General features: G+C 50.4%; 2 protein-coding genes across 2 annotated transcripts; one reads left to right on the forward strand and one right to left on the reverse strand.

Moving 5' to 3' along the window:
* Positions 1-275: 275 nt before the first annotated feature.
* On the forward strand, positions 276-22,331 carry TMEM9 (transmembrane protein 9). Its single transcript, XM_059830995.1, is given in 7 exon segments — positions 276-386; positions 17,600-17,636; positions 17,639-17,907; positions 18,342-18,433; positions 18,885-18,993; positions 19,509-19,640; positions 21,894-22,331. Coding segments are annotated over 7 exon segments (900 nt in total). The 3' UTR covers positions 22,044-22,331.
* A 2,277-nt stretch (positions 22,332-24,608) lies between these two features.
* Positions 24,609-27,297, reverse strand: LOC104256197 (alpha-1,6-mannosyl-glycoprotein 4-beta-N-acetylglucosaminyltransferase-like). Its single transcript, XM_059831260.1, has 3 exons — positions 27,184-27,297; positions 26,769-26,916; positions 24,609-25,769 (listed from the first exon to the last, which is right to left on the reverse strand). Exons 1-3 carry the CDS (start codon positions 27,289-27,291, stop codon positions 24,625-24,627), a joined length of 1,401 nt encoding a protein of 466 aa, XP_059687243.1. The 5' UTR covers positions 27,292-27,297; the 3' UTR covers positions 24,609-24,624.
* Between the last annotated feature and the right edge of the window lie 426 nt (positions 27,298-27,723).

The raw sequence follows: 27,723 nt of genomic DNA on the forward strand, positions 1-27,723 counted from the left end.
AAAAGTGGTCATTCTTTGAGTGCGAGGTTTGACTCAGAATATGGAAAGTCTAGCAAAGAAAAGGACAAAGTGAAGGATAAAGGCATCAGTGGGTAAAAAGATGGAGAAGGAGGAAAAGTAAAACTGAAGTTAATGAAATTTGTCAAAATAGTATTTATAGCAAGTAGAATTATTGTGCTAATTTTAGTCAGTAAACATGAGATGGTCAAATGAAGTTTCTGCGTACAAGTACTAGGGCAAAACTGAAGGAACTTGCTTTGTTAAAAACTGTGGAAATGGATAAAGGGCTAAAAGGAGATAGCAAGCATGAATACAACAGAGATCAAGATGAAGGTGGAGTGACAGTGCATATCAGCAAAGGCATGACCATGAAGAAAGAAGGGCAAGTACTGCACAAAAGAGAAATTTTGAGAGTTAAAAAAACACCTTGACAAACTGTTCCCCATAAGGCAGGTTGGGGTGGAAGCTTCCAAACAAACCTCAGCATGCCAGAGTCAGGGATTTAGGATTCCTGGCAACATTTCTCTTCTAATGGTTTTGCTTGCCATGAAGTCTGTCATTAAGGCTCTGTGAATAATTGCTGACATGCTGCAGTCTGATATCAGTTATTATTAATAACTGGAAAGTCCTAGCTTATTAAAGGAGTAAATTTGTGAGGAAGAGACCTTGAGTGATCAGGTTCCTTTGACCTTACATAGGTGGTATGAAAATGCCACTCCTGCCAGGGCCATTATGGCCTATTACTACACTGAGGGCCCTGACTCTAATCCTCAAGTCTTTGTCATGGTACAAAATCAATTTTAAGTGTAAGATAGTAGTTCAGCTATTTCATCCCTACTTTGGGGCAGATTTTCATCTATCTGATCCTTGAAATCTCTTGGTTTCATTTCATCTATATGTTCCATAGCTTTCTGAGACTTCAGTCTGAGACACATTCCAGTGCAGACACTCACAAATGAGAGACCCATGTGTAGGGACCTCCACACTGAACACAGATGTAAACAAAACATTGGGATTTTTTATGCTATGGCCTTAATTTCCCAGTGTACTACTTTCAGACCTTCTTCACACCTACAGATTCTGTCAGGTTTTTTGTCCTGATGAGTTTGAGAAAGGATGTTTTACTAGGTTTTATGCCTTTTCCAACCTGGTATGTTTTCAAATCAAGATGTGCTTGATCAAGTAAGAATTGACAAATATCAACCTAGGTAGGATTGTACAAATTCTTTCAAACAAACAATGAAGAAATCCAGACAAAAAAAGGAAGATGAAGTGGGTTGACTCTGCAGTGTTGAGAGGGTGAGAATGTGTGAAGCCTCAGTTTTAAATAATAATGATGGCAATAGCGATGACAAAGCTGACTTGAGAACAGAGTATACAGGAATGGAAATTACCACGAGAGCAGCGGATGGAAAACTCCAAGTGCAATTCCAGCACAAGCTGATAAAGTAGTGCTGTTAGAAAAATATCAGTGCCAGCTTTTGATATAGCTTTTGAGGCCTCCACCAGAACACAGGGAACACTGCTGTTTGTCCATATTCAAGAATGATTTGCTCAAGTAGGAAGATGTATGGAGATGGCTTCATGGGCTGGTCAAGGTAGCGGAGGGCAAGGTGTATTAAAAAAGAGTGAATAAGGTTAGTTTGTTCAAACCAACAAAAGACAGATGATGGGGGAAAAAAATATTAAATACCTGACAAAGGTAAATACCAAAAGAGAGGACAAGGTGACAGAAGGACAAATGGAAATAACTGACCATAAAGAGGAATATCAGGAGGTTTTTAACCATCAGATCTGGCTATCACAGCCTCCTAGTTGGAATAATGAGGTGGAGTGTCTGACAGAGTTAACAGAGATTTATTTATTTCATAATGGGAACTCTGTGACACAGCTTTCTGCCCCTCAAATTCAGAGGTATTTTCTAAGGTCAGGAATGAAGTCTAGGAGGACAAATGGCCAGGAGAAACTGAACTCAGAAACTCTTGGCTGCAATAAATACCAGTTGGGAGTGACTTGCTGTACAGTTATTTTGGCAATTTGTTGTCCCTATCCTTGGGCAGTCTCTTTCAATAGCCAAACTACAGTGAACTTTGTGCACTGCACGATTGGGCACCCACATATTGGGCCAACATTAGGGCAATGGAGAAAGATTTAAGTAAGCCAGTGCACTCATCTGAACTAACAAGGCAGCATTACAGAAGCTTTGAGTGCTACCAACATCCCTGCCAGTGAAGCCCTTAGAATAGGAGGTCCCAATTCTTACCTGCTAGCAAGACCTCCACAGCCTTTAGGTAGAAATCACAGATTGGTATTTCATCCAGACAGAAATACCACTTCTATGTGTCTGTCTTCTCCTCTGTCAGTTGTAGTTACGACTCTTCCTTCATTTGGTGTGTACATGTGTGTACACACATTTTACATCTAAAAATACATGTGTGTACATTTATTGTACACACATGCATTTGTGTACATGTCTGTGTGAGAGCATTTTATTGGGACCTGCTGAGTGCTTCAGGGCCTAAGAATCACAACAGTTGTCTTAGGGTTCATGACTCTGCTGATTTGCGATCAAGAATGTGGAGAGCTGTAACCCAAAGAGTATCCACTCCACCTCCTTCGGCATCCAGCTGACAATTGAGCTGACAGCAGAGCTAATGCTCCAGCATGCTGTGTCTAGTGGGCTGAGTCTCCTGCTGCAGACTATAAATTACACATGGCCACTTTTAACACCTCTTGATATAGTTATGCATAAAAGCTTTCAGTCCTAGTGGCTTTGTAAGTGGTCAGCACATCTGCCTGTCCAAGCAGGTGTTAATAATAAGGAAATAACCACCCTGGTGAGAGGAATTTTAGAAGCTGTGAGGAGAGGTCACAGTGGCAGGGAGGACAGTGTGAATGTGGCTGTATGCATCTACTGACACCCCTGGGCACTTGGCTGCAAGGGCAGGAGGTCTCTCTGCAAATAGATCTCCCTGGCAGAGGCCTGTGCCAAACACAACCTCTACAATAACAACAGTACTTGTACCGTGCCTTTTGGTTAAGACCATTTTGCTGGACCATGAATCCCCAGAGTATTTCCTGAGGAGATGGAAAACACAGAGCTATTGCATGGTTTAACATGAGAAATGAGCAGTTCTGAAGCAACTACTGGAAAAATCTTTCCCCAGACTTTAGGACAAAACACACAGGACCTGACATGACCATTCTCCAGTCCGCAGTCCCTTTCAGAGCTACAGAGAGCATCCGGAGGCTCTCTGTTTCATTTCTCCATGTTTGGCGAGATGCACTGACTAATTTGGTTGTGAATCAAAGGAATATTGGTGCCACCATTCAGAAAGGAAATTTATCATGGAAACAGGAAGCAAAACCAAGTAAGTCTCTTTGTACTCATAAATCAGCTTTTCCTCACACTCCAGCATCCCCCAGAGGTGAAGAAGTGCCTTGCTTTGACTAATTTGGATGAAGTGGGAGAAGCAGACAAAGGGTGGGGCACTGAGACCAGTGTCCTGCTATGCAGCTCTGTCAGCAACCTCATCGCCAGCACGCTGCTGTAACTTGGCCATTTGCTGCTCACTCCCTGTGAGTATGGCCTGGGCCAACCCCACGTTACTCCGCAAGTTCCCAGCACACATGTTCCTAATGAAATGCTCCAGCAGAGCATCTATTCCGGCCAGTGCCAGAATCCACCTCCCTTTCATGCTGACCATTGTTCCCTGTGCACTGTACACTGCAGGAAGGTGAACTGGCTCCTGATCAAGGCTGCTGGGTAGGACATGACCTTCAGCATGACCACTCGTAGTCCCGAGAAGATGTCATTCCTGCTCTAGGCTTTTTGTCTCCCCTGACACAGTCATAGCATACTTTCCAGATCACCTATTACAACAGTGTAAGACAGCACAACTCCATGTTACAGTTATTTACTTGGCACCGTAGAGGAAGAACTGGACCTGGGAAGTTGTTATCCCATCACAGCCTTTCAGAACACACCATCAGAAGAGGTCTTTGTGACTCTGCCCTACAGCCTGTGTGGTGAATAGCTCCCTTGAACCATCAATTACAACATACAATTAGCTCCACTAAGCGAGAGTGTCACAGCACAGTCCTGGCAACTGCCCTTCCTCCCATTTCTCCCTCATTAGGCTACTCTTCTCTTGCTAGATCTTTAATTAGCTTGTCATCAGCAGCTTGGCCTGGATTGAATACCCTGCATTCTCCTAAATGAAACCATATAAGACAGATGGGACACCAAAAGCAGCAAGAGAGTAGGGTGAGAAGACACGCAAAGCAATCAATATGTGTCCGTAACTTCAGGGACAGACTTGCCAGGGGCAGTAGTAAGATTTCAGCTGGCTTGGACAAACTGGGGGTGTTAAAAACGTAGGTTGGCTGAGACCCAGCAACCTCATTTCAGCAAACCCACCGTAGGGCCAGCAGAAGGGAGAGACAAAACCCAGCAAACCCAGTAGCCTTGAGCAATAAAACTATTTATTGTGCCATTAAAGTGAAGAGCCCAGCCATGGTCAACCTACCATTTCAGCTTGCAGCATTTTTCAAGGAAGCTTTGTTTACACCTCGCCTGACTCCCTTGCTTTTGCTAATTCAGAAGCCAACACTTGGCCTCAAATCACCTTTTCCCTGAATTCTGCAGCCAGGCTGTATTCCCCCTGTCTGCCACCCACTGAGCTCAGCAGATGCTCCATGGCGCCGCTGCAAAACTTTGAGCCAATACGTGGAAGGAGCGGGGGGCAGCAAAAATGCTGGATGGGGAGGGCAGCTCATAAAATACACACCTGTTGTCAATCAGAAGCCAAGGCTTATGTCAGCCTGCTGCAAATATTTTCCCTTCCACCTCGGTGACCTTTTCAATCATACTTCATGAGGGAGACTGCTCCCATTAAGTGCTACTTGATCCTCTGCTAATGCAGCAGTTATGAAAGGACCACAGCACTTGTCATTAGGATAAACACCTTTGCAGTGGGAGAAGGCTATGGAGAAGGGGCACACACACGCTCTCCCTGCTGCTTCCTTAGAGCCCTTTCCCTCTGCCTGCCCATCACCACTGTTATGGCCTCACATTTGGACAAGGAAAGCTGAGCTTGGTTGAAGCACTAACCACTGTCTCTGCATCTGCTGTCTCAGCAGGCTCAGCTGCCAGTGCCTAAGCTAGCACACAAAGAAGAAGGTCTGATTTTCTGGTAAGTGAAACGTTCCTCTGCAAGAGAGCAATTCAGGATAAAACGCTAAGTGTACACTGTCCCTTCAACACTCTGGATCACATAAGCTCAATTAACTTTTATGAAGATGGTTCCTACTGCAGCCATCCACTGTCCAGTCAGGTCTGAGAGCCCATTTGAGCTTTCAGCTTTACCACGCTCAGAAAAGAAGGTCTCAGGGGAAGCATGAACCCACCTTCCCTGCTGCAGCACTCCTTGGCACTGCTCTCAATCTTCATACGTGCGACTGCAGCTTTTGGCAGCCTGTTTGGATGGCACACAGAGGGTGATCTGAACAGGACCTCCAAGGGGCTGGGACTAATGGGTGGGTGGGGACTACTGCCCTGCAGGACTGGCCCAAGAAAAGAGAAGAGCTTGGCAGTCAGGGCAGCCTCTCCTCCAGGAGCATGCAGAATGATGGCCACAACTCTGGGTACTGGGAGAGGCGAGATCCTGGAGGACATGGATCCCTGGTTTGACCTGGTGCCATGTTTCTCTGGCCTCTTCAGAGTACAAACTAGTGCTGCCATTAACGTCCTGTCAACTAGCTCCTTACAGCTCCTGGTCATGCTCAGATGAGTGAGCACCACCAAGGTATTTCACCAGCCCTTTGAGAAGGGTGAATAAATTCATTACTCTGCCCCAGAACAGGACTGTACACACACAGAATCTAGCTCTTCAGCCCTGCAGAGAGACCTAAGGACCCCCAAAAAGGCACTGACTTTGGAAGAATTGGCACACACAGGCAAATTAATGTGAATTAAAAGGTACTCAGCATCTGCACTGAAATATTTTTCAAAGGAGAAGAAAAAGCAGTGAAATGAAGTCCTTTTCTTTTCCAGCTGCTTTGTTGCTCCAGCCCTGAGTCTCTGAATTGTGGTAGAAGCCTCCTGGGTCTTGGGGAGCAAGAGAACAGCTTCAGCCAGCAGAAGTAGCTGGGCTGTCATTGGCAGCTGTGATGGTAGCACTGTTTGGGGCCAACTGGGCTGCAGGTTGCCTGGGTTGCGAGTGTTCAAGGTGTGTGTGCCTGCCTTGCCACTGTCTGGCATGAGTGGTATGAGATTGCTTTTGGGCAAACAGGAGATGAGTCTGCAGTGGCACTTAAGTATTAGCTGGTTTGGGTTTTAAATAAATCCCTTCTGGAAAAGACATCTACAGAGTGGTGTTACACTGGTCACTGGTCCCTGTGCAATGCCTCAAATCAAGTCTATGTCATAAAACACAGAATCACAGAAGGGAAGGAACTTTGGAAGTCTCCAGTCCAAGCCTGAACTTTTCTAGAGCTGTACCTGCTAAGGTACTTTTGGCAGGCTAGAGCTCTGTCATGGAGCAAGCAGAAAAAATGGCAATGGTTTTACAGGATCGCAGCTCTCTGCACCAGTACAAGCTGGTTATTGTGAACGCAATGGTAATCCCTGCAGGACACCCTGCAGACCTGGCCGCTACTCCTATGGACTATCTGGCCATCCCTGTATTACCAGTCATGAGTATTCCCCAACAAGGAGTCAGTCATCAAGACTGGGAAGGGACTGTGAAATCTGCTCATCACAGCAAGATCAGTTTTCAGGAGAATTTTCCCTATTTCTGTTGTGCTTGAGGTAGAAGACCTATAGAGATCTGAGGAGGTCTCACAGCACAGAGGGCCCTCCTCCAAAAGTTTGGAGGAACCAAACACTGAACAGCAAGCAGCAAAGGTTCCTGCTGTGCAGCTGCACATCACCAGCAGTAGCTTTCTGTAGATAAGACAAAAGAAGTAATGGAGGCAATAATGGAGACACTCTCCACTGGCTTTAAATCACCAGGAAGAGATTTCAGCCCATCTGACATGCAGCTGAATGGGCTTTCCCTCAGCTTGCACTATGTGCATGGAAAAGACAAACGATACAGCTCTGGGAGATCAGATTGTTGAACTAGAAAGGGAGAGATGTTCACAGAATCACAGAATCATTAAGGTTGGAAAATACCTGTTATCGTAGCCCTCAGGGGAAAGTTCCTGGCGTGTGACTGCCATCCAGGTGGTGATAACTGGGTATAATTTATTCAGGTAGAAATCCCTCTTCCCACTCTAACAATGTTTTGTTTGCTCTGTCCTGAATAACAAGCCCACAAACACCCTGGAAATGATGATCCACAACACGTCCAGAGTTCCTAATACTGTGCAATGACAAGAAGTTTCATCAACTCAGATAAATATCCCCGCCTTCTCGGTGACAGTCCCTCATACTTCAGATGTCTCACTTGTCCTACCTGCCAACATTTGAAATCTATAAATAGGGCCAACTGGGAGAGGAACAGGAGATGTACACTGCCACCCACTAGATATTGCTAGGCTAGGGCATACCTTTGGAGGGAGTTAGTGATAAGTAAACAACACAGCACCAGGCAGTAGAGGCCTGCACCTGCAAGGCTGGGGCAGTCTGGTGGATGACTAATCAATCCAGAGCTCCTTCCAGAGCAGACTGGCTCTGGGCATTTCTCCAGCTCTCCTGGTACCTCAGGAGCACAGGTTCCCGCCGCTCCAACGCCTGCAGCAAGGCTCCAGCAGAGACCTCACATCCCTGCAGTAGACTATGCTGAGCTGATGGCAAGGTTCAGGAGATGATTGGGATGCCTGGTGCCACACTCACTGGCCTTGGTGTCAGCCTTTCCATTACTGCCAGTGCGTTCTGAAGCAGGATACCACCACCTACCTACCAGCACCTTCCAGTAACCTACCAGTATCTTCCAGTGTTGCACCAAACACCTTCTGGCACAGCAGCCCCCATCCCTCTCTCTCTGCACAAAGGCTGCTGTCAGTGGTTTGCAAGTCCCAGCAGTGCAGATCACCCATGTTTCTATCGAAAGGACTACTACCTCCCTCCACAGACATTCTTTACTCCTACAGCCAGAGGCTGAATCTGGCTCTGCATTACACACCCCTTTGCCACTGAGCCCAAAAGAGCAATGGAGGGAAACACCACTTTTGGCTCACTCCTACTGCTCACGGGGCCATTTGTTACACAGAGCCAGAAGCCCAGAACAATCCTGTGCAGGTCTCAGTGAGGTGGGAGCATTCAGTGGTGGTGTGTCACATTTGCACAGGCCACTCCTGTCAAAAAATATCACTTGGAACCTACTCTTGAAAACATTCTGACCAAGCAGAAAGCCACCACAGCAGTAGTGCAGAGCTGCTTCTGTGCCCAGGCCCTCTTTTGTCTTCCCTTCCAAGCAGAAGGCTCTTTGACAAGTAGGGAATGGCTCTTTGACGAGTCCAGAATCACCTGCTTTCCAATCAGTGTCTACTTGCTGGTAAAAGCTGTTAATTGCCTCGTATAGTCTTCTGTCAGCAACATCATCCCCTCCCATCCTGCTGAGACTGGGACGAGGGATTGTCCTGTTCAGTGGCCGCAGTGGAACATGGAGAGGGGGAAGGTGAAATATAATATGAGAAATAATATCCACGGCAGCAAGCAAGGCTAACTGAATAGATGTAAGGGAAGCAGGATTCCAAGGAGAGAGGAATGCTGGGGGAGGAAAAGCATGGAGTCCTCTTGACAAAGGTCCAGGATCATTTTAAAAGGGCCCAAGAAATTATTTTTTAAAGTCTATTTTTAATACAACCTCCATGTGTGATGAGAGCACTGCCTGCCACCCCACTATCTTGTTACCTCCAAGATTAGCAACAAAAAGTTTAATTTAGATAGGATGGAATATTTTCTAGCAAAAGCGTCACTGCCTTCTGGGGAGCAAGTCTGACCCAAAAAGATCACGTACAGGGAAATCCCACACCATAGGCAATCCCTCATGGGCAGAAGTCCCCCAGCTGGAAAGGCAACAGTTTGGGTTAATTTCAGCACAGCTGGGGTGACTGCCGAAGACAACATGTGACTGCAATATGTCAGTATAATTGATCATAAATATATGTACTCCACTACAGCTGATAACAAAAGCTGCAGCAACAACAGTGGATTAGACCTACACTCCTATTCCCTGAGGAAAGTTCATCAAGCAGCTATTAAATATTAAAATGAGCCCATAATCTTTGGTTTAGGAAGTTCCTAAGACAGAGACAGACACACCTGTGAGGCAAATCAGGGAGTGAATCCTTGTACACTAGCACGGCTCCTGTACCCTGCCCTGCGCATCGCTATCACACAAAGAGAGAAGTAGGCTGTTTGGCTAGATGCTCTAATGTGATACCATATAGATGTACTTATGCACTTGTATTAAAGTGATCAGTGTAATATGGGGAGACTTCAGGAGCTTCCCACCTGCATGTCAGTACTTGCTTTTCTGGCTTACGTTTTAATTCCTCTAAGTAATATAGAAATAAAAGGCTCATGATCACTCCCTGTCCCTTTTCCAAGAGCTGCAAAACCCACTCACAAACCCTCTCAGCCCTCTCTAGTGCTTCTCCACACAGAAGATGACAAGCTACTGTAGCTGGAGCCTCTATTGCCCTCCTCCTGGAGGCTCAGCCCTGAAGTGAGAGGCAAAACTCCCATCCGCATTGATGGATACATAGGGATGGCCCATCTGGGGACTCCCAAATTAAAGGCGATGGCACAGGTAAGAAGGCACAGTGTTTGAGTTGTACTGAGGGAACTTGCCCACTTATTAACATTTTTGCATTTTCTTATTTGCCAGAGAAACTGATCATACGCTTTACTTACTTACACTGAAAATTACCTCCTCCAAACGCAACTGAATCATTTCTCCAAGTTCCTACCAACAATTCTGGAGAGCACACTGCTCCAAGGGAGCCAAATACAGATGGGATCCTATAACGACAGCCCTTTCACACACTGGCAATTCATCCTGCCGAGGGCTCTCCACAGAATCACTCTACCCTTTCCAAAACAAAGCAGCTGTTTAGCAGCGGCTCAGCATGGCAGGTCAGGAGATGACAAATCCCTTATCCACTTGAGACTTGGGAATTTTTAGGGAAACAAAACCCCAATTGTGTAAGTTGGAAGAGGGCTGAGACACCTGGTCCAGTACTGCTGCTCCCAAAACAGCACCAAGCAACTCTTCCAAACCATGGGGACTTGGTTTTGAACTGCCCCCAAAGCAATGACCTCTGGCAGGAAAGACTTCCTTGGTCCCACGTGATGTATTTTCCCCAACTCTGAACCTGAAGGAGGGATCTGGGACTACCAGCCCAGCTCAACAGCTCTTAGCTGATGAAGTTTACAGGAGTAGATCACAGTGTGAGGCGGGCTAGGATGACTGCAGGCCAGCAGGAGCATGACCTTAGAAGGTAAAACTGACCCACAGCAGGCTTGATGCCAATAATACGCTTAGGCCTAAATGCTCCAGTATTTCATGCCATTCCATCAAAAATCTTGGAGGAACTTCTTTTTGGCTGAACCAGGTGTCACAGAAAAGGCTGCCAACTGCAGTGTTTCTCTGCCAAGTCAGGAGGAGACTTACAGGGAAGCCCGCGCAGTGCAGAGATGGGTGCAAAGCAACCAAACAGCAGAGGACTGTCACCAGAGGCTGCAGCCACTCAGTCTCACAAACATGATCTAACACACACAGGCTGATTTTATTCCTTCCTCTCTTCCCCCACATCACACACACATTAGTGGGAGGATAGCAGGAAGGGTGTCACTGATGCTTCATGGACATCTATACACCCAAATGTTCTGTACGCGCCACCTCTGTAGGCAGTGGTCTACACTGTTGTCTTAGAAGATGAAAACCAGTTATGTGTCTAGCTCTGCAAGGTCTCTATATGACCCAACTCCATGAGAGCGCATTCCCCTACCCCTTTAGATGGCAGGTCCAGCAGATGAGGCTACTTCTCAAGCTCCTGTGTGGTTCACAGTAGGGCTGCGTCACCACACAGGCTCCCAGGCTCCAGAACAGAGCATCGGCTCTTGAAAAATACTTCTGGCCACAGAGAATTCCCTTTTCCCTCTAACAAGGCCTCTGTTCTTTACCTCAGAAAGCACACCGAACTCAAACAGAGGGAAGCAGTGTGGACTAGTGGCTAGAGCACCACCCGGGAGTGTAGCAGCTCTTTCTTCTAGTCTTAGCACTGCAAGAGGCCTAGGTGAACTCAGACAAGGCCTCTCTCCTCGGCTGTTCTGTTTGTAAACTGTTAATATTTAGACTGGAAATGGTTTCCAATCTAGGGACAGAAGCAGCCTATGAAATGGTTAAATGCCACTAAGGTGGAGAAGCATGAATCAAGTCCTTTGGGACAAGTTGTCCTTTGAGACAACCCATGTCTGGGTTGTTTCCCCCTCGCTGTTTCAGAGACACTCTGCTGCCAATGCTGCGAGTCTCCTCACCATCACACTTCAAGGTGCGAGTGAGCAATTGCTGCACAGCTGTGAGCCATGAGACCGAACACCAAATTCCATGGTCCAGATTTATCCTTTCATGGCTATTACGTTAATGGTTGTTCTCTACCCCGTTCACCCCATGGGAGGTCATGCTTGACAGAGGGTCCTTCACAACACCAGCCTGTCTATGCATGACCAAAGGACACATGCTGACACTGTATCTCCCGGGTTATCAGAGTCCAGCATGCTGGGAAAGCCACATCTTCTGTCAACCCCCCCACACACACCAGCTGCTCCTGCCTGTGATTGACAATGTTGGTTCATTAACATATGCTCAGAAATCCCTATGAGGCTTCTACACGTCTTTTTAAGATTGTCAGGTCTTTCATGTTGAGATCTTAATGCACCCTCACAAGCAGTTCTTGTGACCCTCACGAGTTCTTCAGTCACCCTCACAGAAACCCTGTGCACCATTTGATTGAGGAAACTGAGGCATGCCGCCAGAAGACACTTCCTTGGAGTTGTAAGGGAGCTGACAGCAAGAGAGAAGAATTGCTATTCCTCGGTCTAATCAACCATCCCGCGCAAGGAAGGGAGCTCAAGGAGGCTGGCCCAATGCCCAAGCACCCTTGCATCCTCTCGTCAGTTTACAATTCTGAAAGCATTTTGTGAGCAAATTTCATTTCATGCTTAATACAAAGACCAAGTCATTGTGTTGCAGGTGAAGAATGAAGTGTCTTCTCATTGAATTATAGGATGCCTTTGATATTGGTAGGATGTATCTCCGGGATATTTACAAGTCAATCTGTTTGTTTACAATTCAAAATAAATTGCCCTTTAAATATCTGGCAGCTGATGTGACCTCTTCGTTGTGCCGGATGAAGGTTTACAGTGTAGTCGCTAACGCCCGTTTCCAGAAAGAACCAGGACAAGCTGTTCTTGTGTGTCCTTAGCCGCTGGTCACGTTAACAAAAATGCCACCTGTCCTTCAAAAGCTGACACCACGAATATCAGTATGGACTAATTACATCAGTAAGGGGAGAGTTCAGGGTGTTAACAACGACACCTGACGCATTTCCCCTCTTCTATATATTTGTGTTTCTTTGTTTCCTATGCTGATCTCCGATTCCCTCTCCCTCCATGCCAGATGAATTGTGTTTGGCCTCTACTCCCAGGACACTGCCTATGGTAAGCTCCTCCCAGGCACCTCTCTTACCTGTCTGCTGCCAACAAAGTGAGAGGCAGAAACTGGGAATGAACAGCCCCACAAAGTCATTGCTAATCCTGCGGTCTCCAAAGTACAATAAAGCCTCTTGCCAGACCACTGTGCAAGTCACAGACCTCTGCAGGCCGGTTTCAATGGCTAACATCAACCCAAACAACTCAGAACTCAGGGCAAGATCTCTAAGGGTTCAGGACCCACTACTGGAGTTAGATTTTTGAAGGGACCTGCATTCAGCACACCAAGAAATTCAGGAAACGTGACCACATCTGTTGGATCTGTATAGCGGTGTGCTTACGAATGAGGCTGAGCAACAGGTAGGGAGAAATAAAGCAGCAAATCCTGCTCCCTCCAGCTAAACTCTCTCTTCTTCCACTGCTGCGGGGCTTTAAACACAGCAATGGGGATGACATCCAGAAGATACCTGAGCCTGCCGTGTCTGCGTTACCTGGGATAGACAAAAAGGCTGCTGGGCAGGGGGAAAGACAGCAAGAAAGAGAACAGAAAAGTCTCCTGGGGGTGTTGTGTGTGAGATCTCCCTCCCATCACTACAAAAGAAATGCACATGCAGCTAACCCTCCCTTCCAAGGAACTGAAAACCAGTCTCCTGAAAAAGGGACTTGAAACTGAAATGCAACTTTCAAGCTCATCTTGCATTTGGTGGGTCTGTCTTTGAGGCACTCACCTAAAAAACCTAATCCCTGCGTTCGGTGTCTCAGCTGCCTGGGCCGTTCCTTTACTTAGTCCAGGAGGATTGCTCAGCGTCTTGTCACCAGCTCAGGCTGCTTCCTCCAGGTGTCTATCTGGCTTACTCCAGCCTCACAAAATGCAGTGATACGTACCTTTGCGCTGCAAAAGAACACAGAAAAACAGATCGCTGTGACAACAGGCATGTCAGAGAAGGTAAAAATACCTCCTCGTCAATTGTGCTGGGAAAGTTGGTAACATAAAATCCCCATGGGCACCTGGCTTTTAAACCTGTGAAAACTCAGTCATTTCACAACTTTGACAGCATCCTGCAGCCAGGCCTAAGGTTCTGCTCTGAAGTGAGAGCAGGGAGTTAGCACCAAAGAGGTTCTTCCGCTCAGCAACGCTGGAGTAGGAGGAAGGAATTAGAAGTCCCTTGTGCATCTAATACCCAGGATTATTCTCATGGAATATTTCCTTGGATCAGTCCGGATCGTAGGACACAGTCCCGTAACAGATTCCAGCGGGGTGTGGAGAGAACACAGCCGTGGCAGGATCAGGGTTTTACACATTACTGCAATGGGGCGAGAAAACACTTTTATATCAGTAATTCCCATACCTGGGTGCATGGAGCAGTGTGGGACATTTTAAAGGCTGGCAGTCTCCACAGCCTATACATTGTAGAAACCCTAAAACAGGCAGTGTCAATCAATTTACTCCTTCTAAAAAGTTAAAACTATCTATGCCAGACAGACATTCCCCTCTGATTTACACATATTTCTGGCTGAATATATCTCATCTTAATCTTCTCATTTTTATTTTCATCAAAGAAGCAAACTGTCAGGACTGGAAACACCCCTCCCAGGATGGGTCACGGCCCCACACAGCAGTCAGTGCAGACAGGTTCCCGCCACCGAGGCAGGACGGGGCTGCGGGGCTGCACGGAGCAGCCCCATCATGAGACAGAGACACGGTCCGGAAAGGCCTTTCCCTGCCCAGGCCCACCCCAGGCGAGGCACAGCCACTCCAGCCACCAGCTGCAAGGTTTCACGAAGTTAAACCAAAGGTTTGGGTCTCTTTTTTTTCCCCTTCCATCAATGGAAGCTTTTTACCTGAAAGAGAATTACACCCTGACTTTATCCGGCACCACAGACATAGAGCTCAGGTAAATCAGCAAAATGCCGGAGCGAGAGGAGAAGCAATTCAACCCAAGGCCAAGGCCAAGGTTATCTGCACACCTGAAGTTAAGGCTGCGGCCACAGAAAATGGGGCAAACCCAAGAGAGTTCTACCGCCAGATCTCAGGAACGTCCTCTTTGGGCAAATGCAAGACCCGACAGCCTTGGAAAAGCAGAACATCCTTCTCAGCACCATGAGTGAAAATGGGTCACAGCGTCTAACGGAAGAGACCGATAGCAGACCCGCGGCCTTTCAGCCCGGAGGGTCACAAGTATAATTTATAACTGTACAATGGCCAAAAAACAGATAACCAGGGGCACACAGTGGCCCAGGTTTTCCCCTTTGGTGCACACAGCAGCACCTTCGGTGCGAACGGGGCAAGGCCCGCGGAAGGGAGCCGGTCCGGCGGGCAGAGCCCGCTGCTCTGAGGGAGAACGGGGCTCTCTCGGGGCTCAGCCCCACGACTGGGCGGCCTGGCCTGCCCGACGAGGGGGGAGCCAGGCGGGACCTGCCCTAGGCCTGGTCCGCCTCACACCGCCCGGGGATAGGGATCCCGCCCGGGCACTCCCACTGCCGACCCCCGCCGGGTGCCGCCGGCCCGGCGGCCCCAGCTCTGAGGGGCGAGCAGGGGTGCGGACCCGCTCCTCAGGACCCGGCGGGGCGACCTGCCTTCCGACTGGCCGCGGGTACTGCCTGTCACTGGGCGACACCCTCCGCAACCAATGGGCGCGCAGGGACTGGGGCGGGGGTGGGGCCTGCAGGGGCCGGGGCTGGGCGTGGCGAGCGTTCCTCGCCAGCGTCGCGTCGCAGGTAAGGGCCGGTGGGGGCTGCGCCGGGGGCGGCCTGAGGGGAGGTCGGGCCGGGCGGGGCCGGCCTTGGCCCGGTCCCTTCCCTGCTCCGCTCTCCCGTCGTTTCCCGCCCGCAGGGGCCCGGGCCGTGAGGGGTCTCGCTGGGGCGGGGCTGTGGGGGAGCCCGGTGGTCGGTTGCTCGGTGGATGGGGGCGCTCCGGTGGCGGCGGCCTGTGGCCCCTGTGGTGGTGGTGGTGGCGGCGGCGGCGGCCCGGATTACCGGAGGCATCCCGGGAGGCCGGGCCCCTGGAGCGAGGTGGGGCTGGGTTGTGGAAACCCCCGCAGGGCCGAGCATCTGCGGCCCTTCGGCGGGAATTGAGGGGTCGGCGCCGGGGGAAGCCCCGCGCCTTGCGAAGGGGCCTGATCCTGGCGCGGGACCGGCGGCCCCAGTGCGGGGGGTCGGTGTCGGGGGCGGTTAGAGCACAGATCCCGGGCTGGGGCGGTGCTGGACAACGTGTCGGAGCCGTCGTAGGTTTAGTCTTCGAAGGGCTCCAGGGATGTCAAAGGTTTATTGGGGAGGAGGGGCACAGGGCGGATGGGTGCAGTTGTGCTGTGGGCCTCCTTGGGGGGTGTCATCCCTGGGAGCTGCCACGCTCCTCAGTCGCGACCTGCGAGACCTTAACCACGCCTGAGTCCCTCTCCACTGTCGTTCACCGCGCTGGTGGGTTTTGGTCCAGAGACAGCTGCTGTTAGACAGACGGCTGCTGTAAGCTTTGGTTGATTGTCTAGAAAACAATATTTTTAAGGCATGTGTGCAAGTGCCCCTTTGAAGGTATGCTGTCAAACGTGGAAAGAACTACACGTGAATTGCCCTTTGTGTGGCCACTGGTCTTTTACAGATGGGTGGACTCTGTCTAGGTGTCATTCCAAGTTCTTATTTTGTTGCTGGTAAACATGGTATACTAGATTACGTGTTTTCCCTTGTTTTTAGTCAAAATGACAGTTATGAGTTGTTTGGATGATCTGAATTCAGTTGAGCAGGCTAAAACTAAATTCTAGGTACATGCTCCATTGTTGAGTTAAAATTCACACAAGTAGTAGTCCAAAAACACTTACAATGGGGAATGTGCACTGTGCAGCTCAGATAAGTCATGCATTAACCAGCGTTTTTGATGAAGAGCTAACACACTGATGTGCAAGGGTGTCTCCAAAGGAAGAGCCATTGTTTGAGGAGGTTTCTGCTAACTGGGGTGCAAAGGGTTAAGAAATCCTGTGATAAGCTGATAGGACTGGAATGCATTTTGATGGGTTTTGGCAGGTTGGCTTGTTAGAAGTGGCTGGTGTTTTGTTTAGATAAAGAAGAGAGGAACTTGGTGTTTGTAATCCATAAAATCAATGAAGAATTACTTACATAATTTTTAGAGTGTTGACATAAAATAAAGCAAACAATGATAGAATATTCCAGTGATGTAAATACTAATGGAATTATGTTAGGTAATAGAGTATAAGTACCTGGAGTTAGCTATGGGATTACGTGTGGGGGGTACGGAGCTGATTAATGAAGGTGTAAATTACCTTCCCAGAGTAAAGCTGTGCTGAAGTGGCTTTTCAGAGCTCTCCCCACGGTGGCACCATGAGGCCTTCTGTACCTCTGGTCTCCAAGTGCGCTGCCCTTTCAAATGCCAGCCTTGTTAAGACTAACTTTGCCTTTTGTGGGAAAGAAAATGAACTCATATTCTTTTAGATTTGTGCAAACACACGTTTCCAAAACAACTTTATCTATGCATATGTAGCAAAAGGCATGTAATGAATTCACCAAGCTAGCAACTTGAAATAATTTTTAAAAATGAGGGTTTTACTGAACAGGTATCTTGGGTTAAAAGAGGTTTAGGAATCAGTAAATATTCTACCCCCTTGCCATAGTTCATGGCTCCTGAGAGAGGAAAATATGCTGACCCCATCAGAAGCAAAACTTTGAGTATCAGATGATGAATGATTTAACATTTATTATACAGTACAGCAGTGAGGCCCCACTGTACTTCTTTACGTCACTCTTGGTCCATGGTTTTCCTGGTTCTGTATCTTTTACTGGACAAAAATGGCAGCAGCAAAATACCTGTTGCAGAGCTCCACAGTAGTAAGAAAGTAACAGGAGGTTATGTGGAGTTGCAGAAGTCAAATGGTAAGGAAGTCAGCAGTATTTTTTGCAGGACTCTGGTAGTTTGGATGTTGACTCTAGGTGGTGGAAGCTTTTTTGATAGGAGTGTTTCTTGGGATCTGTGTTTCCAGGAGTTTCTGACTGGCATCAGCTTTGATTCAGGGATAAATTTCTACTTCCTGGGCAAAATAGAGGCAAGTGGGCCAAAAAAGAAAGCTCAAACTAACTCGTTCTGGCTGTGTTCAGCAGAGGTCCTGTATCCTGGATGTGAATTTTTGTTTCTTCAGGCTTCCACGATGTTTGCCCAGTGCACCCGGAAGTGTGCGAGCTCCGTGCTGCTGGTAGCACTGCTGTGCTGCATCCTTTCTCCTCCAGCACAAGCCAGCAAGGTGAGCAAAGAGCTTTGGACACAAGCACCAAACCGTGTGTGTAGTACAACAGAAACAAAAATGGCAGAGAAGCAACTGTTTTTCTGTGGAAGTTTGCAAAGATAAGGAGTGCTGTAGCAGATGTGTATTTGTCATATGTAGAGCTGCAAATGTGTGGGACAGTGGCCTCTGCCCTACCTTCTGCTGTGGTTTGGAGTTTGCATTTTAAAATTTGTTTGAAAAGTACCTGGTGTCTGGAGCAGAGGTGCTCAAGACATTTTAAAACTGAAGTTACTGATGTGAAAGAAGCAGCACAGGAAGAAAAGACATGGTGTTAAGTCCTCTCTCTCTTAGAGAATGTTTTGCTTTTTCCCACACCCCTGGGTGGGTGGAGAGCGCAGCAGAACTGTACGCACGTGTTCACTCACTAATGCCGTCTCCTCCTGCTTCTGCAGAGCTCAGAGGACATCCGCTGCAAGTGCATCTGTCCCCCGTACCGGAATATCAGTGGGCACATTTACAACAAGAATGTGTCACAGAAGGACTGGTGAGTTGTGGGTTGAAGCCTGAGGAGTCAGGGTCAGTCCATGAAAGCCAATGCTTCGGAGTTTCCAGCTGGTGCTAAGCAAGTAGTTCCCTGCCTGTGCATTTGCAGAGGAAGCTGTTTTGGTAGGTGATGTTCAACCCAGGCGAGGGGCATTTTTTGAACAGAGATTGAGGAATCTGGGAGGAATGATTTCTTAAGTCACAGCTCTCAGCAGATGTAGGATGTACTCTCCAGTCCCTTTCACCTGGACCGGATCCCTGCAGAAGGCGCTTGGACAGTCTGTTCCAGGAACTTTGAGCTAGCTGAGCTGTGAGGGGAACTCTTAAAACTGGATCAGCATTATTAGTCTGACAGGAAAGCTGGGACACAGAAAAAGTCACCCCAGCATCCTTCCACAGAGCACTGGTTTCACCTTGTCCTGTTGCTGATTTTGGTTTCTTTTGTGTTGCAGCAACTGCCTGCATGTTGTGGAGCCAATGCCGGTGCCAGGGAATGATGTGGAGGCCTACTGCCTGCTGTGCGAATGCAAGTATGAGGAGCGCAGCACCACCACCATCAAGGTAATTGCAGGTCTGTTCCCTGTGGCTGGCTCCTTCTCCCTGCCATGCCACGCAATCCCAGGCACAGCTAGACTGGTAGGTTGCTGGAGAAGAGCCCAGAAAAGGAAAATAAAACTATCACAGCTAGCACACGGTGGTAGTGCCACGGGCACCAAGTCCAAGTCAGGAGGGCTCCTGGCAGCGAGGAGCAGGCTGCCCGGGAGCCCCGTCTTCTTGCTGAGGATGTGTGACAGTGCCAAGCACATCTGACCGGGGACCCATCTTGTTGGTCTCCTTTCACATGTAGCACGTGTCCTAAATTGGCATGGTGTGGAGAAGATCAGCACGGTTTATGCAGTGATGGCACTTACATCTCATCGGCCTTCCTGCAAGTGCGAGAGACTTTCTAGTGAGCAAAACTAGAATGAGAGAAGAGACCAAACATCAGAGGCAGCTGTGAAGGGAGCTTCCTGGCCTCTGTGGTGCTTTTTATCTACACTACTGATCCTTTTCCACTGTGCTGTCCATAACTGCAGGTGATCATCATCATTTACTTGTCCGTGGTGGGGGCACTGCTGCTTTACATGGCTTTCCTTGTGCTGGTGGACCCTCTGATCCGGAAGCCAGATGCTTATACCCAGCCCCTGCACAATGAGGAGGAGAATGAGGTGAGACTGTGCTGCTGATGCATGCAGGGGAGGCTGCGGTCACGGTGGAGACAGGGTGGTAGGGTGAGAAGAGAATGGCTGACAGGGAAACGGAGTGACCTCAGGCTTGTTGCCTCTGATGCAGTGTGGGACCAGCGCTGTTGCTTTTTGGGCACTTACCACAGGTAAACATTCAGACTCAAATCTGTGCAGATCATGCTGAAGCACAAGGAAATATTCAAAGTACAAGTTCTGGATTACGAGCCCAAGACGAGACCTGTCCTCTGGGCCGGGGGTGGCTTTTTACCAGGTGGCCTGAATTTTGGTATGTCCGTCTAGATGAAACCAAAAGTCAAATGGTTCCTGTTTGTGCAGTGTCCTAGGTGTAGTTACTTGGTGGTGAGCTTCCAGGGAAGGATGGGTTTGATTGTTTGCTGGAACATGGGGCTGGCCTCTCTTCTAGATGCTTAAAAGGGCGGCCTCTGAGGTGCTGTTGTTTGACCCTGCTCTGGAGCTTGGCCCTGTTGTATCTAGGCTCTTGTTCCTTGTGCTTCTCCCCAGAGCAGAATTTCACTCAGATCCCATCTTTTTGAGGGACATTGGCATATGATATCTTGCGCAAGAAGGTTAGGACCCAGCAGCAAAGAGAGACCCCCTGTCTCTCTCTCTCTCTCTCTCTCTCTCTCTCTCTCTCTCTCTCTCTCTCTTTCTCTCTCTCTCTCTCTCTCTCTCTCTTTCTCTCTCTCTCTCCCTCTCTCTCTCTCTCTCTTCATGCAGTTTCAGCATCCAGCGTACAACATTCTTCCCCTTGGGAGAGAGGCAGTGCTTCAGGGGGAATAATCGGGCCTGATTCCAAGGGGGATTTTGGAACAAGAGCGCCCTGACTTGTAAATCTTTTCTTCTTCTCCTGAGGCTTCCCTTCTCTTGTAGGGAAATACAGGAGACTGAGATGGGGATGGTCTCTCAGAGAGGAAGTGTTGGAGGCAGAGCTGATGGCTAGTGTGGAGGAGTGGAGTGGCTGCACGCACAGTGATTACCTGTCATGCTTGATTCCATCTGTAGCTCATGCTCTGTTTGCGGGAGGCAAGGCCTGCCCGAGACTCACTGCCTGCTAATGCAGCGTGTGGCTCTGTGACACAGCTTTCCCTGTGGCTTTCTCAGTTCAGACATGTGCAGTTTAGCAGGGCGCAGTGCTAGGCAGAGCTCTCTCCTGGACCTGAGTTCCTTCCCTTGGTGGAGCCCCTGTACTGTGCTCGAGTATTGCCCCAGCTGCTGCTCCGGGCCCCCAGCTGCTGGGAGGAGGCTCGGGAGGAGGCTCACGAGGAGGCCTTCCCTAGCAGTTGGTGACTCTGGATGCTAGTGATTAGCTCAGTCACACTTTGAGAAGGGAAGCTGCAACGTTTGAAGATACTCTCTTCTCCTAGTCTCTGAGAAAACCACTGGATCAGACTGTCCTGTTTATACTTTGTTGTAAGTATAGACTGTTTGGCCCAATTCTTTTGTATGCTGATGTAAGTGAGGAGTAGCTGCTCTGATGTGCACAGTCTATCCATTACCTCCCTCTGCTGAAAAAAGGAGGTCCTGTAGGAGGAGATGAATTGTATCCTGAAAGTATGCTTTTGCTCCACTGCTCCACAGCAATAATTCAGGTTTAGATCTAGGTGCACACTGTAGGTGCCTGATACTAAGTGAGGTTTACCTTACTCCTATGTGCTGGACTGTAAACTCTTTGGGATAGGCCTTGTGATTGCCATGGTGTTTGTGTGCCACAATGGATCCCTGTCCAAGGGGCCTTCTGACATTACTGCAGTGTAAATGCAGTTGTCTGGAGCAGTCTGAACAGCAGGGCTGAACAGAAGTCCTGCAGCACCGTCCGAGAAACAGATGAGCAGCTACTGTGTAAGCTAGTGTGCTGAGGACGATGCAAATTGTTGGCCCAATTTCAGTGGGGTGATGCAGTTTGCTTTAGCAGTGCGGCCCCTTGCAGACTCCTAGCAGTGGATTTCCAGCAGAGACTTAGACTTAGTGCAGTTCCTCTCCTGGGGACTGTTTATTTGGGGCCTGTGACTTTACCATGGGCAGTCCCCAAGAGCAAGCTTTCCAGCTGGGGTTGGGAGGCTGGTGTTGAGGAGCTCTGAAAATGCAGTTCTTTGTCAGGACAACTCAAGCCTTGAATTGCTCTTTCAGTTGAAATTTCTCCCAGAGTTGAGCTGCCACCTTCTGTGTTCAGGCTGGGCATGCCTTGATCTCTTTCACCGTTTCTTTCCATTGCAGGATGCTCGCTCCTTGGCTGCAGCCCCCACCCCGTCTGGCGCTAGAGCCAACACGGTACTGGAGAGGGTGGAGGGGGCCCAGCAGCGCTGGAAGCGCCAGGTGCAGGAGCAGAGGAAGACAGTTTTCGACCGCCACAAGATGCTGAGCTAGATCTTTGCTGAGCTAAGCGGCACCACTTCCCAAGAGACAGGGTAGCTCCGCTGGTCGAGAGGGACAGCGAGTCATCCTTCAGGACATCCGTGGTGTTTGACTGAAAGCTCTAACCCTCTCTGATTTACCGTCTTCACAGAGAGAAGCAGACCAAAATGCTTGCCTCTGGTTTTGTCCCCTTGTCCTTTACCTCTCAGCCCAGAGGCTCCTTAACCCTTTGCCCAGCTGAGATCTGCGCTGATCATTAGCCCCATGGCTGCATGTAAATGGTCAGTCGGATGCAGCACTGCTGCCTTGGAGCAGGGGCTGCGCTGTGCTCGGCTGGACCCTGCGGGCACCACTTGCTGGGGCTGAAGTCTCCGTCAGCCCACCCCCACATCAGAGACCGGGGTCTTGGTACGGAGTGTTGGAAACTGGCTGGGTCTTCCTGGGATAAAAATAGTGGGATAATTTTTATGTGGGATAAATTATGCAGCACTTCTCCAGGACGAAGAAGCCTCCTCCTCTTCCAGTTTGCACCGATGTTAACTGGGCATCGTGATGCATTGCACTGGAAGGAGGAGGTTCCCTGCCAGCGGTCAGCTGCTGCTTGCACTTACCCTGGTGTAAACAGAGTGGAAATCCACTCTCTTCAGTGGAGTCTGTCCAGATTTACACCAGCATAACTGAGATTGCAGCTTGTTTCTGTGTAGATGAGTATCACAGAACTGATTAGTACATTCACAAGTAAGAGACCAACAGGTGAAAGGTTGATTTACATTTGTCTTTTTCCCCGCTTTAGCAGTGGATAAAAACATACCGGGGAGAAAGGTTTCCATTTGTACCCACATTGGTAACCCTTGATGCTCTCACAGCGTCGTCAGGAGCGTTTGTGTCCAAGAGAACTGGAGCCAAGGCTCCACTGGAGCTCTGTAAACACTTGTCTGGGTCTTGTCAGGAAGGGGGACACTTGTGCTGCTCAAAATACTCCAAGAGCTCTAACTGTACTTGGGCTGTGTGGAAGAAACTGAAGTGATCCTGCAATGTGTATATTGATCCCACTGAGAACATTTATAATGTCAGGAAGGTGCTGGAGTTTGTCATGTAGCATCTCTGTATTAAATGCAGACAAAGATCTATTACATGGTTGACTTTTTTTCAGGGAAAAGTCCCATCACACCAGGTCTGGGGCTCCCAGCACTGAGCGGCTGCTCTCCAGGCTGCCTTCCAGTGCCCAGCATGCAAGTCGATGCACGACCTCAAGACTGAGCTGTGGTTATGGCACTTGAGTGTTGTGGCACTGCACGTGGGTCCCCTGACACTGGTTTGTGCCTGTCTGTGCTCAGAGGGTGACTCTCTTGCTCCAGGAGAGCCGGGCTTAAAACACCAGCAAACCAGAGCAGTCCTGCTTGGCACAAGTTAGTGACAAACTGCTCAGAGCTGTCTTGCGGGAAGGCCGAGCAGATCAGAATTCCTCCTCGTTTGTTGAAAGCTGAGCAGTTGTTGCTAAAAGCCTAATTGGGAGAGGCACCGGTCACCGCCTTGCATGCTAGTGCCAACAGCTTTTGATAGAGCTGCTCAGCAGGATCCAGCCCTCCAAGCTGATCCTGCCAGACAAATCCAAACAGAAGCTTTTTGGGGCCTTTGTGCCTGCAACCTGTGTGTACCCCAGTTACCCTTCAGCACCTCGCTGGACTAAAAAGTACCTAGAGCTTCACACTATACCGAGGTCACATTTTCCTTTACCCGTCCTTGTTCTGCGGTGCTCAATCGTTGGACCTTTCTCCCCTTTTTAGAAACCCCATCTTCGCTGTCCAGCCCTCTCGGTGTGAATCCCTCATGGACACAGCGTGTGGTCCCTGGGAACCGCAGCCCCCCGAGAGGGGGAAAACCTGTTTGAAGGGTCGAAAATCTGTTTGAAGGCTCTAAACACAAGCAGTGGCTGGATGAGAGCTGCTGTGGCTGTCGTGCAGGGACCGAGGCAGTGCGATGGGTCCATCTGGTGGCCAGTGCCCCTCTGATCAGCACTGAGACACGGGTGATCACCGGCAGTGGGGGTCCTGCTCCCAGCGACCGGACCCCTGGGTCCCTGATCCTGGAGGGCGAGGGGTTTGGTGAGCAGCACCCCCTTACCTTCCCCTGACCCCTCTCAGGAACAGCTTGAAAATGGGATAGGAGAGGAAAGAAATGGCCGGTTAGAAATCGGAGTCGGTGGGTTAGAAAACTCAGATGGGGAAAGGATGGTGTGGAGAGGTTGCGAAAAATGCCACTGCCTGATTAATTATTTGATTTGTTAATTAGCTGATTAGCTCTGTCCTGTGCACCATCCTCCCTGGGAGGAAATGTTTGCTGCTGCCCAGCCTGAAGCTCCCAAGCTCTGCTCCTCCCTGCATGGCTCGCCAGGACATCCCCCAAGCAGGCACAGCCTGGTGGGCCCTGCTCCTGGCCCCATCCACGTCCCGCAGCAGCACCTGCCATCCCTCCGGAGAAAAGCGGCAGCACCAACGGGAGTCAATAATTTAATTCCTTATCAAAGAAGTGAGAAAATAAAGGGCCTCTTAGTACAAAATCCAGCCACTTTGGCAACCCGCCACATCCCCAGTCAGGTGCCCGCCATGGTCCAGATGTCGATGCTCTGGATGATGAGCCACTCACTCTGGTCCCGGGTTACCCGGATCCTCACGCACTCCACGGGGCCGGGCACGCCCCTTTCCAGCCCCCGCCGCTCAAAGGTCCCCTTCTCGAAGGTGCCCACGGTGATGTAGGCAGAACAGTCCCGACCGTCAGCCTGCCGCTGCCGGCCCAGCTCCAGCACCCCCGTGCGCAGGATATCACCCTGGCGCTCCTCGGAGCCTGTGCGCACCCGGACACGGGTGATGCGGGCCGGCTGCTGGAAAACGATGGAGAAGATGCTGCCGGCTGCTGGGTCTTTCCCCCAAAAATACCCCTCTGCCATGCTGTAAGCCTTGAGGGGCTCATAATTCTCAAAGATAGACATGCTGGTGAACAAGGCCGCCGGTGGGTTATCTGGAAGGTCCAAGGCATCAGCTTGGAACTCATCGTCCTCCAGCCGGTTGACAGTGCCCTGGAAGGAGGAGTAGAGGCCCATGTGCTGGAAGAGGGAGGGCTTGAAGCGGATTACGTCCTTCTGGGTGAGCAGGAGGCGGAAGTGGACCAGCAGCCAGTCACAGGGCATCTCCTGGTAGAAGAGGAGGAGGAAGCGAGCCAGGCGAGGAAGGTCACTGGAGCGGTAGAGCTTACCGATGTAGCCCAGCTTGGAGAACTCAAGGGTGGCCCAGTTGGAGCCTTCCCGGGAAGCCAGTGCCTTGCGGATGGCCGTCAAGAAGGACTTGGCACACCACACATCGTCCTCGATCATCAAGTAGTAGGAGGAGAGGTTGGCAGCGAAGGCGAGGAGAAAGGCGTAGTCTACATTCTGCTTGGACCTGAACCTCACGCGCTCCTCCGGGTCATTGTAGTTTCTCTTGAGGCCCTCCAGGGTGGGGTAGAACTCGTGGGGAGCGTGGATAAGCAGGAGCCGGCCCAGGAGGATGTGCTGAGCAAACTTGCGGGCGATGTCGGCGGCCACACGCACGTTCCAACTCGGGTCTGTGTCAGCCAGGTGCACCACCACCACCATCTCCTGGAGCTCCTTCTCTGTTGACTGTGTGAAGAGGGACTGGAGCGTGGCAGGGAGATAGTAGCCACGTGGCCGCCGGACCGATGCCAATCCCACTGCCAAGAATTCTGCAAGGCAAAGGAAAGGCATTAGCAGGCTGAGGGGTGACCTGGGATGCACCATGGTGAGGTTTTTCCCTGGAAGCCACAAGGAGGGGGCTCCAAAAAGCTCTCCACATGGCCAACCAACGTGGTTAATGCTGTTTATGGCCCCATGTTCAAGGCCAGCAGGTCCTTTCTGAAGCTGCTAGTGTCTCAGGAGGTGCCCAAAACTGGACCAAACAGTCAGGGACTTCTCTGAAGAAGTGTTTGGGGAAAAATGCCTTAAAAAAAGCCAAACTTGGGGAAGGAACAGTGCAGAGACAGTCTATGAGGCAGGAATGGCTGTGTGGCATGGCTGCACATCCTGGAAGCATGCCCCTACCCTACTCTGAACCTCATGGAGAGGCAGCCACACTGGGGTGAGGCATCCTTCTGCCCTCCCCACAGCCCAGCTGTGCTTGCATTTGTTCAGCTTTGCTGCAGCTTCCCTTGCTGCTGGTCTGTGCAGCACTGGGCACGGACTAGACCTCTGGTTTTGGCATGGGCTCACGTGGGGCTGCCCTAAGCTCCTTCCCATGGTGTTTGCATGCAAATTGCTTTTCGTGCTTATGTCCAAGAGCTTGACCCACGTCTCCCACACTATGGGGTTGTCCCAGAGGTCCAGCCCCAGCATCTCCACCTTCTTGAATGGAGAGCAGGAATCTCAACCCTGGGGAGATGGCACCCTCCCCACAGAGATCTGGGAAGCCCACAATGTCTGCAGTCACCCCAGTCCCAAGGTGCAGAAGCACGGACCGTGCTTGGAGCACATGGACCTTCCTCTACCCCTCCATCTCCCCAGACAGAGCAGCGAAGGCTGGCTAGGGAGGAGGTCACCAAGTATTGGCAGGTCCCCCATCCCAAAAAGGTTGGAAGCAGACCCCTCCCCGCCCCGGCAGCAGCAGCGATGGGCAGGTCCATGCTGGGACATGCAGCTGCGATGGGAGAGTTCAGCCCTGCTCAGTCCAGGGTCTTGGAGCCACTCACTTTTGTGGGGTGAGAGGGAGCCAGCCAGGAGGTGGTAGGAGACATTGTGGAGCGCAGAGAGGTCATCCATGTCCCTGAGGATGTGCTGGGTTCCTTCCGGCTGCAGCATCTGCAGGACCGTGTCTGGGGCCAAGCCCCTAAGCTTCACCTGGATGAGAGCCGCAGGCAGCCAGGTCAGTCCCCAGAGCACCGTGGACAGGCGTAAGCAAGGGGGGAGGACAAGGGGGGGACCCAGAAATGAGGGGGAGCCCCTGTCCTGCCCTCCCAGCTCCTGGATCAGGGGAGGCCCAGGTGCACAGGGCAACCCCAGGGAGAGGAGAAGGCAGAGCTGGGGTTGGGGTCTGTGCGGGGCAGGCAGGGAGGGAGGATGCTCCAGTGGCCTCTCCAGCAGGACATCGCTGGTGGGGGGACTCACCTCCAGGGGATCCTGTTCCTGCCAGCTGCCCCCATGGAGGAGGAGGAGGAGGAGGAGGAAGGCGGCTGCAAGTGCAGCCATGAGGGAGCGCTTCAGGGAGCATCGCATAGCACCGGGCTGGCACACTGAGCCCTGTGGGAGGAAGGGTCATGGCAGGTCAGGGCACGGCCCTGGGGAAAACCACCATCCCCTGGATGGGACAGTGGGGCAGTGCCTGGATGCAGCCCAGAAGGGCTGACCCCTCTGCCCAGAGCTCCCAGGGGTGCATGCCCATGGGCGGCTGTGGGGTGTCAGGAGGCACCCAGGCACTGTCCCCTTTGGGCAGGCAGCAGCAGGACACCTCAACCCAGCCAGGAAAAAAATCAACCAGGTACAAAATCCACCCCACCAACACCCCCCGCTGCCCTGCAACACCCTGCACAGCAGCCCCAGAGCTGGAGGCAGAAGAAACGCAGGTGACCCACACATTGGGGAAGACTTTTGGGTCAGGGTGGCACCCCAGGAGCAGTCACCAAGACCTCGGGACTTGGCACCAAGCCC

This window comes from Gavia stellata, chromosome 30 (genome assembly GCF_030936135.1).
Source record: "Gavia stellata isolate bGavSte3 chromosome 30, bGavSte3.hap2, whole genome shotgun sequence".
Taxonomy (NCBI): domain Eukaryota; kingdom Metazoa; phylum Chordata; class Aves; order Gaviiformes; family Gaviidae; genus Gavia; species Gavia stellata.

Bases quoted from the DNA above. Each gene is read 5' to 3' on its own strand.
- LOC104256197 (XM_059831260.1), bottom strand. From the start codon at position 27,291: ATGCGATGCTCCCTGAAGCGCTCCCTCATGGCTGCACTTGCAGCCGCC. The intron at 26,917-27,183 runs GTGAGTCCCCCC...GCTCTCATCCAG, and splicing joins AGGAACAGGATCCCCTGGAG to GTGAAGCTTAGGGGCTTGGC. The intron at 25,770-26,768 runs GTGAGTGGCTCC...TTTGCCTTGCAG, and splicing joins CTCCCTCTCACCCCACAAAA to AATTCTTGGCAGTGGGATTG.